Raw genomic sequence first — 17,698 nt, 5'->3', positions numbered from 1 at the left:
GTCGTTGGTGGTGAGAGAATATGAAATCACCAAGGTGGAGTATAAAAGGCCTGAAAACAACCTTAAGAAATATCCAGTGTTTCCCACCTAGGGATGAAGAGGAAGATAACAAGGAAAAGGACTGGAAATTAGGAGAAAAGTTAGACTACTGGATAGCATGGAAGAGTGAGTCTCAAAAAGAAGGAGCAGCCATTTGGTATCACATGGAGCTGAGAAGTTAAGGAGAGTGAGGTAATTTTAGTGAAAATAGTTCACTGGTGGCCTTCCTTAAAGAAGCAGTGAGTATTGGTGGCAGGAGATGTGTTTCAGATTAAAGAATGTGGGTGAGTAAAGTCAGCAAGGGTTACTTAGTAGGGTTGAGAAATTGGCAAAATAAAAATGGTAGAATGTCAAAGAGATAATGGACTGTGGATGGGTTCTGGTGAGGGAGATGAGTAAATACAGGTGAATTAGGAGACAATGGGGATGACAGTGGGAGTTCACCAGCAGGTCTCCAGGAGAGAGGGAGTGTCAGAAGTTGAGACTGATCAGATGGGATTCTGACTGAGATTTTTATGGTATAAGATTTTATTGATTACTCTTCCTTTGGAAGCATGTTAAGAGAAATTCAGTTTGTAAAGATGTGTTATAAATTGTAAGGCAGTATGTAAATACAAGGTGGTATTATTCAAATCCAAGTCACTTGAAGTAATTATACCATTTTAAAGCAATGAATCTTTAAAAATGCAATCCTAAATAGGAAATAATTTTAAACAGAAGAACTCTAGCTCTGTGAATATGAAAAGAACATTGTTAAATGAAGGCCAGGAGAGAGAGAGAGAGAGAGAGAGAGAGAGAGAGAGAGAGAGAGTCTGTCTAGCAGTGAATTATCATTTACAAAGTCAGAAGAGGCTATGTATATTTTGAAAAGATAAAAATAATATTAAAATAAGTAGTTATGGAGCATAAACCAGAAATTGAAGGGATAAGGGAAGTATAGGTAATTCATATGAGTAATTATTTTTCTTTGGTTCTTTTTTTTTTTTCTTGTAGAGAAATAGAACAAACCTTTGTCCTTAACATTATTTTAAATTATTAAGTGAATAGTTTGTGGCATTTATTATATATTCATGTATCAGTTAAGGATCTTAATAGAAAGCAGACGACACACTCAAAACGGATAACTGAGAAAGGTAGTGGAGAGGTGCAGGCAGGGTAAGGGCACCGAGAAGGAATAGTACAGCACCAGGGACCAGCAGTGTCTTAGAGACACTGCATGCTTAGCTGCAGCCCAGCAGGGAGGGAGGGAGGTGCTGGTGGGATGGGGCTGGGGAAGGAGAGTAAATACCCTGCTTCCTATGCTTTCAGTACTCCAGCCTCTTGGAGGTGCCTCCCAGTGGCAGAGCATAAAAAGCCAGTGGGCAAGCCCAGGTGATACTCTTTCCAGAGGTCAGAGTCCTGGGGTACAGGGAGGGGCAGAGTGGAGCAGGAGGGGTAGAGTGGAGCAGAAAATCAAGAGCGCAGTTATTTCCAAATGCATTTCAGCCATTATTCTGTCTCTTTTAGACTTTATAAGTCTAAGACTTTTCTGAATCATTTCTGATTGGAAGAAGCCTCATGAAATTGCACGGGACTCCTTGAAACCAGCCAGCAGTGAGCTCACAGGAACTGACAGTTTAGAACAGCTCTGTGGAAGAAGGAGAGTTTATGCCTAAAGAGCTTGGACTGTGGAGTGGGGCTGCCTTTTTTGCATCCTAACTCAGCCACTTACTAACTGTGTTACCTTGGATAAGCTTGTTACCATCTCTGTGCTCATTTCCTCATCTGTAAATGAAGAGAAATATAACACTAATGTCGTAGGATTGTTACAAGGATTAAGTGAGTCAACAAGTAATGTGCTCAGAAAGGTGTCTGGTACTATGGTTAAAGTCCAATAAATATCAGTTGCTTTTAGGACATTATTCTGTACTTCATTATCAACGAAATACATTTCTCTTTTCCTCCTTTTAGACTCACTGAAGATTTTTGTTTCATTATATTATGTCACAGTTCTGAGTATATACCCCTGCCCAACTACCTTTGCCATAAAAATGAAGCCCCAGGTCTCTAGAGCCCACTTGGTTAAACAAGATCGATAAGACACGCTCCTTCAAAAATAATTAGTGTCAGTTCTTCTGTGACAGTTTGAAGTTATACTTACTTTCCATACACAATAAGGAGTTGACAGGCGTTTGAGAAAGTTACTCCTCTTCTGCCCCTTCCCTCTTTCTCCTCTTTCCTCCTCCCAGCCAGGTGACACACCTCCTGGATTTCACATTTAATTTGAATTCACTTCTTAATACAAAATGAATCAGGGTATAGGCCAAAATGGACTTTGCTTTATAATTCCAGCAGTAATGGGGTTTGGAAGGAGATATTATGGAAGGTGTAGTAATACTCAAAATATTCCAAAAGTACTTGTTTTTAAATGCCCTCCAAAGAGCTTGTTGTTATGTGACTTCTCATTGAAAGATTTAAAATCCTAGAACCAGGAATTTATGGTTTGTGTTGTCTAATAAAAGCACTATTAACCAGTTTTAATAGATCTTTGTTCTTATGTAGGTTTTTTTTTTTAAATCTTTTCAAGCACTGTATATTTTTTACTCTGAATAGTTTCTTCTCCTGAGGTGTTCTTCTTCTAAAAGAATCCATATGTTCAAGAAAGAGAAACAAAAGAAAAAAAAAAAAACACTTTGATCACTGCCACAAATGCCATAGTGATTACTATAGTGATCAGTTTTATTTTGCTTTATAATGATTGGGTTATTTTTTGGCCTGTATATGGAAGATTAGTTCATAGCACAAATTAAAGGACAGTTTCAAGTTCTCACTGAATTACTTCTCTCTTCACTTATTATTTATTTAAGTTTGAGGTAAATTAACAAGTGATGTTGAAGAGGTACTAATGACTCCTAAAATATTTGAAAACATTTCAAATATTAGAATTTACTGGGAAAAAATCTTTAATATTTGGAAATATCACAAAAGTAAAACTATTGACACTTGTGCATAAAAACTTCAGAATGTTAAAGTAAATCATTTTGTTTAAAATATCTTTTAAAATACTAATTTAAAAAGTTCAAATTCTGGAGTTTCATTTCACATAGACTACTTTTTAAATGTGAGTGTGTCTAGGTTTATTTTGCACCTGATTAAAAACACCATTTTCCTTAACCTGTCAGCAGCTCGGCTGAGCAGTCAGACTGGATTATTCGATATCTTGTCTGACATGAGGACGGCAGTCCAAAGAGAAAGATATCACAAATTGGTGCCACACTTCAATAAATAGAGACATTTTATTTTTCGCCAAGCTAATTCAATCCAGTTCAGTTAACTCTTTTTTCCCCCTTAAGGACAGATCAAAAAAGGCAGCCATGAATGACTGAGTTTGTCAAGTGTTTGACACGTCAGTGTGTGAATATAAAGCAGACCACAAGGGAGGGGTTCTGCCTTTAGACTTCAGACAATACCCAGTACAAGAGCCTCTCCCTCAGATCTGCTCAGTGGGGAGCTGGAGAGGGTGGCTGAGATCACTCAGACTCACTCAGGTAGAATGGGAAGTAGCCGGGCTCACCGCACTGCAAACCCTTCCCCTTAGAGTTGTGATTTTTCAGCATTCTTAGGAATTCTCAGGCATTTTTGAGCAGCCATTGAGTTGCATTTTAGTTCTATAAGCTGTGACTGGCTACTACATATTGTTAGTTTTGTGATTTTGATAAAATCTTTGTCCTAAATGTCTGTTCCTTGAAAACTCTTATTGCAACAAATGTAATACCATTCTGTTTCTTACTTCAGTGATTTCTTCCTGAGACATATACTGAAATGTATAGTCATAATATTGTTCAATCTCAGGGATGCAATGGGATGGATGATGCCACCAAACAGAAAATGTTTAAATAATATTTGCGAGAAAAGATTAACACTGCCCAAATATTACCTCCTGCTCTTTGGATCGGGCCTGAGGAACATGTCATCAGAACCTTTATGGGTTCCTGCCCATCCTGCTGCCTGGGCTGCCAAGCTCCTCCGTGTCCTGCAGTGACGCTACTGACTGACAGCCCCAGGCCATGCCATATGTTTGCAGAGCCCTCCTTGTCTAGCCTGCCAAACATAGCCTTCATGTCATTTTAAATCCTACTTTTTCCATGAATTAGGCATTCCTTGACTAATTGCTGTGATAGAACATTTCATTTCTCTCTGAGGTCTAAAAATTTAATTATCCAGAGTGCTCTCCCCCGCCTCCCACAAGTACATCTCTACCATGCGCCTTCTTGAAATGAGACGTTGTTATTCTCTGATTCATCTACGTGCTCTATATGTTCAGGGCTTCTGCAGTGCAGCCAGTGCTCACTAAGTAAATCTTTATACAGGGAATGGGGCTAGGGCTGTGTGTCATAGGAGGACAGAGTGTAGAGCCAGGCAGCCCCACCAGCTGCTAACAGAATGACCACATGCAAATTACCTAACCTCTCTGTGACTTCTTTCCTTACTTTTAAAATAAAGATGTGGAAGGTATTGGACCATAAAACTACCATAAGGATCATGAAGATTAAATGAGTTAATTTTGGTAAAGTGCTTAGAACAGTGTCTGGCACGCATTAAGGGCTGTGTAAATATTTATGACATTAAATTATTTCATTATTTTATTTATGAAATAAAATAAGGTTCTGTCTGGTAGTCACAGTGCTAAATGTTTTACATGTTGTTAACTCATTGAATCTTCACAGGAGTCTTATGTGGTAGATACTGTTGCCATCTCCATTTTACAGATGAGGGAACCAAGACCCAATCAAAGTTAAGTAACTTGCTCAAGGTCACAGGGCGGAACGAGGATTTGAATCCACACCACCTGGCTCCAGTCACTTCTCTGCTTTCAAGCACCTTGTGTGCTGTCTGGACTGAGTGTAAATCATTTTGTTTTTTAGACTATCACAGTCAGATGGGAGATGTAGCAGAATGTGTTTCTTGACCTATTAGAAAACATGCTGTGAGATAATGGGGTAGGAGAGATTAGTCCCACTGGACCCCCTGTTGGCTACCTTGGATTGAAAATCAGAAAGGATGGAAACCACATGTGTTAGCAGCTGCTCCCACAGCACTCTAGCCTAAGGTGGACTATATGAGAATGCTTTTTTGGATTTAGATTTTGTCTTTTAAGCCACTCCTTTGTGGGCTCTTGATGCTTTGCTTGTATAGTGACTTGAGTCCAGGGCCATGCAGAACACCATAAAGATGTTGAGAAAATGTGCCAGCCACACAGGCCTTTAACTGGTGCATTGTACGTTTTTAAAACATGTTTCAGTCTTCTCTACATGCCACCCAACTCCGCTGAAATACTTAATTCATCCACAGGAGTTCTAATTAGAAAAGTCTAGTAATCAGTTCTGGAAGCCAGTGCTTTAAATCTTAGTCATAGCCAATGAAATCTTGGTTACATGGGAAACTCTGTGAAGGTGGTTGTACATGCCTGTATGCCCTGTACATCTTAGAGGGTAGGATTTGTACACGTAATTACAGATACTTTGCCAACATTACATCCAGTGTCCAGACTTTTTGTCACAAAATCAAAAGTTTTAAAAGTAAATTTCTTAAATTTTGAAAGGATTCCAGTCATTTTACTGTCATGGTACAGATAATGAAAACATACATATTTTACAGTTGTTGTTTTGTGTATGGAATAAAAAGGTTCCGAGGACACTAATCCTTTGTGAAAGTTTTAAAGGCTAATACCGTTAAGTGCTGGGTAAAAATTAAACTTGAAAAGCACCGATGAAATATTTATTCATCAGATGGCTTTGAAGTTTAGCGTCTTTTAGTTACAGTCCTGTCTAATGGATATGTTTCAAAGAAGAAATAGTTATAGCATTCAGCTGTGATGTTTTCTTCTCTGCGTGGAGGAAATCTGTGTTGTTTTGGTTCATTATTTAAATTTTTAAGACTAGCTACTTAGAAAGCACATGAATGAGAGAAATGGTTCCCGCAATTCTGAATTTATTCTTATTGATAATGTGTGAAAGCCGATTTTTCTAACACGGCATTTTTAAACAGAGATTGCTTTAACTCTTTTATTCTATAATCTTTCCAGCCTAAATTTACTTAATTCTCTCTAGTTTTATATCAGAGGGCCTAAGGTGAGTGACTGTGCGTAAATGTAGTGGGAAATCTGTTATACAAATTAGTTTTACAAAATATTTTGCTGGATAAAATTGCTATGTTTAAAGATATTTAGAAACTTCATTCTTCAGTTCTGATAACTAAAAAGCTTTTCTTCAAAGTTTAAAATTGTAGATGCTTTAAGCATCTACTGGATTTTTTTCTACATATTGGGTTAAATTTCACTCATCTGAATAATGTAGGGCTTTAGAAATTTGTATTACATGTTGGCTAAAATTTTTCTATTTTTGTGTTTCCTCCCACATGAGTTATGACACTTTTAACATTTGTTTATGTTTTATTAGTTTCCATATGAATCCGACAAGCAATGAAGACCTCAGGAAAATCCCGGTAAGTTGCTGAAGGGGTTAGAGAGTTGTCAAAGAATACGCTGGTCTTTTTCTATGGCATACATTTCTAAAAATGTCTTTGTCTTCTTGCCTTCTGTCTCACTTAACTAAGGATTGTAGCTTAGCATAGTAATTTTAGGAGAAAGAAAGAAAGCAAAATGTACTCTTTGCCTTTAATATACAAACGGGTGTAACTCATGATATATGAAAGTTTAAGCAAAATAGGTTATAATTGAAGCCAATTTAGGATATGCATATTTTGTTTACAGATTGTTTTGAAATTAATATGCAAGATGTATGTCAGGGTCAAATCTGTGGTTATGAAATAAGAGCATGTAGAAAAGACTATTTTTTGTTGTTGTTGGGACAAGGGTTGAAAGAATAAAGCTGCTTGTTAACATTCAACAATAGAAAAGCATCCTGGCAGGAGAGCCAGATAACCAGGAAAGTATTTGAAAGAACAAATACTTTAGGACACTTACCTTTCTCATCAGAACAAAACCAAGTATGTTAACAGGATTGGTAGCGACCACCTAAATCAACTCACGTATTTTGCAAGGATTATTCAGATAATCTTAACTTTATTGTAGTATTTGAAGTCCAGTACTTAATCTCTGTTCAGAGTTCCATTGCATCTGCAATCAATTCTAACTATATTAAACAGAGAATAAATTACCTTACCAAAATATAGGCAAATGTTCTTGGTAGAAAACTGAATTCTTACTGAATAACAGAAATAGGGCCTTTATTCCAAGAGACTGGTGGTTGCTGTTCCAGCCATCTGTCCTTGATACGTGTGATCCAGATGTATAGTAAGAATTTTTTTAGGCAACATGGCTAGAAGAAGCTAAGGTGGGTTTAGGGTTTATTTTCTAAGCCATTCTAAATGCAGTTGTTTATCTTTAAAATTGTGGAAACTGTCGTAGAAGCACAGGACTTTGTACTATGTTCTTACTGTTTTATTTAAATGATTCGTAAGTTTTGATGTTTTATAAATTCTCAAGTCTTTATAATATGGCAGTCTGCTGAGAAATGTGAGAAAATATGAAGTCAGCCTTTGATCAGATAGTAAAATGAATTCTATCAGGCAGTTACTTAATCTCAAACAAAATGCAACATCAAAAAAATCGATTTAATGTGTAGCTATTGTTTATTAAGTAACCTTAATTACAATTTCGATTGCTTGTAAATGTACTTTTCCAAATCTTGTAATTTATTGCTCTAAAAGCATCCTTAGAATTCTTTAAAGAAGTAAAATGTGAAAATTGTTTTAGTTAAAGGATTTAAAGGTGATAAAAGAATCCTTGATGTGTGATTATTTTTCTCTGGAATACTAACTATTCTAAGTGACAGTTAAAGGATTACTAGGTGTTGTTAATTTACTGCAAGATACAATTAAGAGGAGGAAGCGCATCTTCATACTGATCATGGTTGAAGAAAAGCGTTCGAACAATTTTTATGTGGAAGATTATAAGATGTTTGAAGTAATTTACATTAAGTTCTCCAATAATAGCCATCCACCAAGTTATTTTTTTCCCTCTGGACATAGTATTTTGTAATTAAGTTTGTATGTCTTATATGCTAGTGCCAACACCTGTCTGTGAAAGCACAGTGTTTAAACAGGAGCAGTAGCCAGTTGAAAGGGCAGTGTGAGCTCTTTAAGGCCTAATTAAGAACTGAAAGGGAGATGAAGGGAGTAGGACAAAAGATGTGAAAGTAGCTGAGATGATATTCCCAGAGCAGAGTTCCTCATTAGAACAATAATGAGATGATCAGAGAATGCCAAGCCTTCATTTTTTTCTCTCTCTCTCCTCTAGTTGCCTTGGATGTCAGTTAGTACCCCACCAATATTTGGTTACCAGGACAACCTTTCTTTAAATCTTCAGTTATTTTGAGTCCTGATAATTTGCTTTTGTTTAAATTTAAATATTGTAAAAAATGTACATTTCCTAGTTTAAATGGCTAGACTGTGTAAAGCAAAAATAGATCACTGTGAGTTCTCAAAATCTTATGCATAACTGCATTATTTAAAATTCTGGGTTAGAAAACTTCATGTAGTAATTCTAGTGTTCTCTAGTCCACATCTTATGTCTGCATATGGACAGTTTTAACAGAAGAGGGGTAGAAATGAGAACGGTTGTAAAAAGGGAAGAGAAGAAAAATTTACATTAAATTTCAAAATTAAAAAAACATCTTAAAAACATTAATGTTGTCTGTATAGAGTGCTGTAAGAAAAAATATTGAGCACTTTGGAGTAACCACTGTAGGTTACATTTGGTCTTTGCTAGTTTAAAGAGTTCTGAATTTTGCAAGCTTTTCCAAGAATAATAATAAAAGTATCTTTTGAAAAAAATTTTTTTTATATTTACCTGAGAGTTTTCCTCTTAAAAAGTAATTTTTGTAATGAGCACATATTTTAATTTTCTGTTGTTTCTATTAATTGTTACTATATTTGGAATTATATCAACAAACAGAAATATATATGGAGAGAGAGAAAGAGAGTATCGTCAATTTAAGAATCTTATGCCTAAACTTAGAAGGTTTACATTGTTTTCAAACATAGGATAAAATCTGGAACTCAGCATGAAACTGTTTTTAATTATTTTATATTCTTTTCCAGAATGTAGTTCATAGTACATATGTTTCTAAGATGTTTTCCTGCCTAGAAATTTGATGCTGAAAGTTGGGGTAAAATTTTCACATAAAAGGACAAATGGAAAATTTATTGAAAAGACCAGAAATGTATTTCCCAGAAATCTGTCTACACATCAGTGTTAGGTTGTTGTAAGGAAAAAATAATAATCCAGATAACATATCTGTATATTCTAGAGTATGGCTATAAAGTACGACCAGTAGTCTGAAATAGTAATTGATTATTTTGAAAGATTAATCTGTTAAATTGATTTATATGATGGCATTCGTTTAAACTATATCAAAATACAAAGTTTTGACACATCTTTCATCTTCAGTGTCTGTAGAGAAATGCTAAAAATAATTTTAACTACATTAACTGGTTAACTGGTAATAGTGTTAAATATAACAGTGCACATTATTTTTTTTAACTATTTCATTGCTTAACTAGTTTGGAGAAACCAGTTTGTATATGTATAATTTTATTAAGATTAGAGAGACTCGAATAGATGCTTTTATTATGTTAAATAAAGAAAAAACAGAAAGCAGTCAACTAATCAGTAATGCATCCCATTTAGCTTCCTTTCATTAATCCCTGCAATTTTCATAAGAACCTGAATTTCTCAGTAAATGTTTTATTAGAAAAGTGAAATCACATTAATTAAACTTCATTACTTTTAAAAGTACAATTTAGAAAAATCACTTGGTATACCAATTTTAGAGTCGAAAGGGACCATGGAGAACATCTCATCTATCAGATAAGGAAAGTGAGATCTAGGTTGGTTTCTCTCAGATTTATGCAGAATTACTACTTAGGTTGAAGTAAGAAACTTTAGCTTATTTTTAACAAATTTCAAAAGTACACTGAACGCCGTAGTTTGTCTTCTCTCTACTGTAGAAAACTGCTTAATATAATCTTTTATAAGAATGTATTAATAGTTATATATCTCTAAACTATATATCATGACCAATTAAATAAACTAGTAGCTATGTGCGTGAGTGTGTGTGTGTGTGTGTGTGTGTAGACTTAACGATTAATTGATCTGAGAGAGAATAGAAAAGTAAAACAACACTTGTCTCTTTAATTGTGCTTTAATGGTTTTAGAACAATATTCGAAACGTTTTTAGAGAGGGAGGAAACATAACTGAAAGCTGCATCTGTTTCCAGTTTCTAATGCTAAAATAAACTAAGTTGTTTTAGATATATTTTATAGAATTTAAACTCACTTCCCTTTAATATCCTCTCTGTTCATTCTTACTAACTCTGGTCTTTCATATTTCAATAGCCATATAACTAATCTTAACCCCCCAAATGATTCACTGTTGCCATTTTACTTTTCCTAGAGCATAGCTTTAATCACAACCTTTCTCCGTTTAGAAACCTTCAATGGCTTCCTATTTTTCTCAGCAAAAGTCTAAAAATTCTTTATACTACCATTCAGCATCCTTGGTGGTCTATTTCAAACCTACCGTTTCAGCCCCTCTCTGCTCCCTGTCCTGTACCAGAGCTCACTGCTTGAAAAGCCCCATTACACATTTCTGCCTGCAAAATCTTGAAGGCCTAGTGCAAGCTGTATTTTCTCCACAAAGCCTGAGAGATTCTATGAAATTGGAAAAGATTTTCAGTCCTGAATTTTTTCACTTATCCTGGAGAAGGGGGTGTGCTTCAGTGACCCAAGCATCAAATTGGTATCAGTACTATAGCTTCTCTTTCTCTGGTGTGGTAAAGTCCTGGGTTCCTTGGGCTGAGGGGCTGGGGAACTCGGGAGGGCCAGTGAAAAGTTAAACTTTGTCTTTACTGGTGAGAACGCTCAAACACATACGGCTATTAAAGTAGATCCTGAAAATAGGGAAAGACAAGTTTAATTCTTATGGGGAGAAGGTCATTCTGCATTCACCAGTCCCCATTCTCCATCCTCCACTGAACAGATTAGGTGGTATTCCTTAAGAGCAAGAAAACCAGTTTCCTCAGTATTTTAGTTGATTTTTCTTAAAGCCAAATGGAAATGTTTTGAAAGATAGTGATGAAAATCATTTTAAATTGTTGGGTTTAGTGAGAGAACTATGATTTAAAAAGAATAAAAAATTGCTTAGTTGTATTTGGGCATTGTATTTTATGGAATGAAAACTCTAAGTGCTATATACTGTAAATAAAAGGTGATGTTACAGTGCCTTGGTTAAATTCCTGAGAAATATTTTTCTTTAGCTTTTGATGTAACAGTAATATTAGAATGCTTTGTACTGATAGTCAGTTAGTAAATGCCTTTAAAAAAATTTTTTTGGTTATATTTATGCTTTTGCCTAAAAAGAATTTTTGACAACAAAGTTAACTAAATAGATGAAATGGGAGAGGATGCAAATATACTAACCATAGTATTACTATAGTTGAACTCTTGAGTTTCATGATAACCAGGGTCAAAAAGAGAAAGAAGATAAATCAGGTATTATTACTAGGAGAAAGAACTAGACCAGTTACTCAGGGGAGGAAAAGTTCTGCCTGTTTCTAAATTATAACAAGAAGTTACTCCCGTGGGGCTTCTTACAAGGATACTCTTTGATTTAATTCCAAGTGCTTCCATTTTCATAGCAAATTGGAAAATATTTTTGCTCTTTCCATCTTCACTAAGAACTTCACATTAAATCACAGTTCAAGGGAAGCAGCTTCATAAAGACACATGTCCAAGTGTATCATTTTCAGTTGCTTCTTATAGTTCCTCTGAGTTCACTTTTAGAGATCTTTAGTTTTTATCTCTTTTAGTTGTATTTATTATAGAACATTTCATCTCTTAATCTTAAATGAAATAACCAGTCTCAGATATTAAGAAATTGCCCACAATGTTAAAAAGAGCTTTAAGATTTAGAGTTACAGCCAAAACTTTGGTGCACCTGCCCTAGTCCTGGCCTCAGGACTGGCTAGCCTTTTTGTGAACTGTCTCATCCACTCTAAGCAAGGCTAGCGAAAGTCTTTGTCAGGGTTTGAGAAACAAAAAGTTGAAGTTCTAGAGAATTCTTGATGTTTGTCCCAGATGATATATCTACAAAAGTGACAGTCTTTATCTTGTTCTAGGACAGCAACCCCTTTGATGCCACTGCAGGGTATCGTAGTCTGACCTATGAAGAGGTTCTGCAGGAGCTGGTGAAACACAAAGAACTCCTTAGGAGGAAAGACACCCACATCCGGGAACTTGAGGACTACATTGACAACCTCCTTGTAAGGGTAATGGAAGAAACACCCAGTATTCTCAGAGTGCCATATGAACCATCCAGGAAAGCTGGCAAATTCTCTGACAGTTAATAAAGCCAATTATATTGTATTTATAATTGGACAAAGAGAGAGAAGGAAGGAAGGGAGGGAGGGAAGGGAGGGAGGGAAGGATGGAAGGAAGGAAGGAAGGAAGGAAGGAAGGAAGGAAGGAAGGAAGGAAGGAAGGAAGGAAGGAAGGAAGGAAGGGAAAGGAAGGAAAGGAAGGAGGGAAGGAGGGAAGGGAAGGACTTGTTAATGGAAAGAGACTACACTATCATGTTTCATCACATATTCTCCTTCATTTTGAAAAATCGTTTCACCTGTAAATATTATCAGGAACTATCAAGAGTGACCTTTGAAGCAAGCTAAATAGTGAAAACTTTTAAAGTGAAAATGGGCCAGATTCTCAATGAATAAGTGGTTCCTTAGGACTCACTCAGGTGCTGGTACTGACCCACTAATCTGCCATAGGCCCAGAAATATCTTCAGAAGTACATGAGTTGTTCCTCAGGAATAGATTTTTCAAAAAGCAGAATTGATACTGTGGTGGTTTCTCAGAAATCAATTTGTAGAAATATTTAGCTTCAGGAATACTGCTCATTATAAACACTACTGAAAAAAAGTTTGTTTTATATACACATATGTACGTGAATATATATTCATGTATCTTGTATATAATATATAGGCATATACCTCATATATACATGTGTTTTTAGAAGACTTAGAAACAACTGGTTGCCTCTAAAGTTAGGCTACCAGTTTCTTAATTTGAAGATGTGTGTGCTCTATCAATGCAAGACGAGTCATCGTCCTACTGTCATGGTTTGTGATAGAGAAGCTGCTTCAAGTCACTCTTGACTACATGGACCTTGGTTTCAAAGTGAGCTGCTATGTATCATTCTAGCAACAAAGTTTTTCTCTTTTCCCAAAAGTAATGATCTCACATTCTTTTTTAAAGAATGACAAATTTTAGGAGATTTGATTAACTTCACAGCAGCATGAATTTCTTTGAATTAACTATCTTAACATTTGAGTTTGTTTAAGGTATAAGCAGAATATAAGCTAATATTGTTAGTTTTGTTGAAATTCTGCATGCCTTTAAATCACTAGCAAAGCAAATATTATAAAGTTATATCTGATAATAATTGTGGGAAGTAAGTGATTATCTGGTGTCTGATAACCCAAAGCAGTGGGCAGATTCTAAGAATGAAGAATTAGGCTTGGTTTCAGGTTACATAAATAATAGAGCAGATGGTTGCTTTTGGGTCTTGAACCAAAATAAGACTTACTAAAGGAAGAGTGAGTTTTTAGAACAGACCTTCACTAGCGTGACATTATGCATCACTCCGCATCCACCCTTTAAGAATTGATTTATTACAAACTTACGTTTTATTTTAAAGCCTGCCTCCCCAAAATGTTGATTTCTTCCCTGAATAATTTTTATATGTTTTGTACAAAATTTTTCTAAAATTTAAGTTGAAAAGCAATGTTATAAAAATATTGCTAATCTTCTGCTTATTTTTCAGCCTTAAAAGTCTTAAATACTGTAAAACATTGAGAGTATCTGTGTCTTTCTAAATTTAAAATGAAAAATTTGTCTCCATATGGAGACTTATATATTCCCCAATCCTTCCATGAATTGCATTTTTTTTCTAATACTTATATCTGTTTAGATTCCATTGAAAGTTAAATAAGAAGCAGATATAATAGTTTTGGGTTTTTCTTTTTTGCTTATTTTAGTTTTTGGAATCAGAGAATACTTGACCAAGCTCATATTCATAAACTAAAACCCCTTGTTATTTGTATCTTCTGCATTTCAGTTTTACTGTAAGAACATGCATTTTGAAATTATGAGTATTTTTTTCATAAAAATTAAATGCTTTAAGAAATGGAAAAGGAAAAATAGCTTTTACCAATTTTTTATTTACTTAAAATTGTATTATAAACCTCAAAATCTGGTATAGAATGATCTTTCTCCTTTGAGGTCTTGGTAGTTATTATTTTTTTTAACGTGGTGCCACTTTTAATTAGCTAAATGTTACAAATTCTCAGCATTAGTTTTTTCTGGTAGTATTACTGAGTCTTTTTCATACACTTTTTAAAATGCCAAAATCTATGTTTTTAGCATTATGACATTATCTGCAGACACTATAATAATATGCTTTGACCAAGTTTGCTGTTTATTGAGTGAACCAAGATGTCAGTTTTTTACTGGGGTTATGTTTTACATAAATAGAGCTCATGTAAAAGTATGGTTCAAGTACTGCTATTCTTTTTAATGAAGACATTTATTTTTAAGGAGTGGTTTTTTTTCCTACATAAAACCTATTAAGGTTTAGGTCTATTCGTACATGAGTGATTTGGTTATAACTCAAATCAAAATTTTTATCTTTAAATCTTAGACAAGTACTATATTTAAAACTGGATCTGTTAATACATTCATCACTGCCTGAAAATTTGCTGTTCTAATGTTTATGAATTTTCACTCATTACCTAGAGTAAACTTACTGCATATTTTCATAATCAATCAAAATAATAAACTGAAAACGAGTTCCCAAGTAAACATATCAGTGTTTCCTGTGTTTGAGCAGAAGTGCAGAGTAGTTTTAGTTTCTAGCATTGTAGAAAAAGAGGCCAAAAAGGTCACCTTAGTTTATTTTTCCAAAATGTAACTTTAAGTATTTTAATGATATATTTTGTTAGTTGCTTACAAATGGAAATAAAATATATGTGCTCATTAAATAATGCACAGCACACTAGATTATCATAGATTTTACTTTTCTTTTATGCTTAAGAAAATGCATGCCCCAAAACACTTTTACCACCAAGAAGATTTTTTTAAATCACAGAATTGACATTTATCTCAAGCCTGTCTTAAGGTAACATACTTCTGTTATGTAATTAAACTATTTCTGCTATTATTTTTAAAGCAGTATTATTTTATAACCAGTTCTAAAATTCAGCTTTAAAAATATTGAACGTACCTTCCTACCACTGATGCTTCAGGTTTCATATACTGAATACCAGGGTCATATCTTAGAATTGTATATAACGTAACATGTAACCCATTCATGAAAAATATTTAAGTATTACTTTTTGCTGCTATGTTCTGCATTGAGCTTAGTTTTGCCATCGTCCCATGAATGTAGTATTATCCATAGATTATACATAACTACATCTATTGCTTTTGGCAGTAAATCAAGATTTAGCTGTAGTTTTCCAGCTGTGAAAACCCTTGTATTTAAAAGGGTTTCATGAATGGAAACCTAAGTAAAACTAAGCTCATTAGTGACAGACTTGCTTTCTTCATGTCACTCTTCCACCAACTCCCTCACCACCACACATTCCTGCCTACCATCCCTGTAAGGGTGCTTATTATTCTTCAACAAAGAGAATCTAAAAAAAGCAAAAGTAAAAACTGTTGTCTAATATATCTACAGTAATTGTTATAGTAGAGCTTTTATTTTTCTCTGTAGCTTTTCAGAAAAAGTGATCCATCTTGGATTTGTAAATGAAGTTGAAACTTTTTTGATCTTACAGCCCTCACACTCTTATGTCTTGTAGGTGGTAGGTGTCACTTGTGTGTATATGTAAGTGAAGTATGATGCATGCTCATTCACTTGGTCTCTTTGAGTAAGGGAAAGGATCACAGTGCTGCTGAGCCATGAAGGTAGATGGAAGGGTCTGTCAGCACACATGGAAAGCCCCCATTTGCACAGATGTAGAACTTTAATAATCCAGATGCAATCATTGGAAGCATTTAATATGCAATTGATAATTAATCTGCATATGAAGCATTTTCTGATATATTTAATAAGAGGTGTAGAAGCTCTTCAAGCATTAAACTAGAGTTGATATTTTATTCCATTTATTTTCTCCATCAAAAAATGTACTCTCACAGTGGAGCTGAAGTCTAATAAATGATACATGTGGGCCTGTTAATCTTCGAAGCTTCCAGATGGTTTGTGTTTTGAGGTACAAAAAAATGCTGCAGAACTAGAAATGCATATATAGCAGGTATTTGAAAGATAGAAGCATTATTTATAACTGAAGAGTTTGACACTTAACCTTCTTAAGTAAATGCTTTCATAACTTGTATACATTTTTGCAGGTACAAACTCAGAAGTATGTAAGCATTGTATAATGTGACAATTGTATAATTTATGTAATCTGATGCATGAATCAGAATTTTTATATAATATATGATTATTGACTTATAGTTGATTAAAGTGTTTAAACTTAATTCAGTTGTCAACATTTATTACAGATACAACAGTGTTACCATAATGGATTTATATATGAGTCCTCCTTGTCTTTTAATAATTATCTAGGATGCCTCTTATGTGGTTTATTGTAGCACATATTCTGTAAGACCTGCACACTTATTTTACTATGAAAATAGTTCTGAAAAGTCATTCAAAAGGGTAGTTTTTAAGTATAAGTGAACATTCTTCAACAAATTTGTGGATGCCCTCTACAAATAATACATCCCCTCATAGGGATGGAGCTTGCAATTTAGTAGAAGTGATATTTCAGTATTTATATATAGGCTAAAGTCTCTGTCGAGCCCTTTCTATTTACGCTTTATTTCTCACAACAACCCTGTAAGGTAGGGAATGCACAAGCTTCCAGAGGAAATGTAAGAAAACCCTTTGTGGTACTCAAGAAAGTAGAATAGGATTGGTAAACCCAATAGCGTTTCTCACCACTTCTTATCCTCCAGCTTGTACCAGAAGTCATTGATCAGTCACCACTTCCAGTCCCCTCAACACAGCAGTGTAAGTGCACCCCTCTCCATCCAATGTATGGGTACATTTTTATGGCAGTGTATTAGGTAGTTGTATTCTAGATTATGGGACATGAACCATATGGAGTCTTAGACACAAATCATACATATTTGGCACAAAGGATTTCTCAGCAGGCCAGAATAACTTTCTGTTCTGGAATTGTAGTCCCTTCTGGAGGGCCCGTTTAACCTGCCCCTTTATTTCTCCCAGCATGTCTTGAGATTCTTCTTTCTACCTACCCACAGCATACATGTTTCTTTTTCCTTACTCTGTGGAGACAAAAATATTTGGGGTAAATAATTTGGAAGTAGAGAGCTATTATGAATCTGTTAAGGTAGCTATTTTTTATGTAGGGCTTGTAACCTAAATTCCCAACATTTGACATTTTTCCTCAAATAAGTTTACATGATACCACAGCTTCATACTTTTATACTTATAAGCAATATTTAATTCTGTATTTATGTACCTATAATTACATGAACAAAAAGTGCTTAATTTTGATCTTATAGTCCTCA

General features: G+C 34.8%; 1 protein-coding gene across 2 annotated transcripts in view; it reads left to right on the top strand.

Annotated features, from left to right (window-relative positions):
- Positions 1 to 16,639, top strand: part of RAB11FIP2 (RAB11 family interacting protein 2) — a 41,915-nt gene extending 25,276 nt beyond the window's left edge. Inside the window, exons 4-5 of one of the 2 annotated variants that reach the window (XM_002756631.7) lie at positions 6,477 to 6,522; positions 12,220 to 16,639. In XM_002756631.7, coding sequence (XP_002756677.1) covers positions 6,477 to 6,522; positions 12,220 to 12,447 — 274 coding nt within the window. In that variant the 3' untranslated portion in view covers positions 12,448 to 16,639. Of the gene's footprint in view, positions 1 to 1,545; positions 4,016 to 6,476; positions 6,523 to 12,219 lie in introns of those variants that run through there. The other variant, XM_054243349.2, reaches the window with a different exon arrangement.
- The last annotated feature ends 1,059 nt before the right edge of the window (positions 16,640 to 17,698 follow it).

The sequence above is a fragment of the Callithrix jacchus genome, chromosome 12 (genome assembly GCF_049354715.1).
Source record: "Callithrix jacchus isolate 240 chromosome 12, calJac240_pri, whole genome shotgun sequence".
Classification (NCBI taxonomy): Eukaryota; Metazoa; Chordata; class Mammalia; order Primates; family Cebidae; genus Callithrix; species Callithrix jacchus.
Note: the sequence above shows the minus strand (reverse complement) of the source record. Positions and strands in the feature narration are given on the sequence as shown.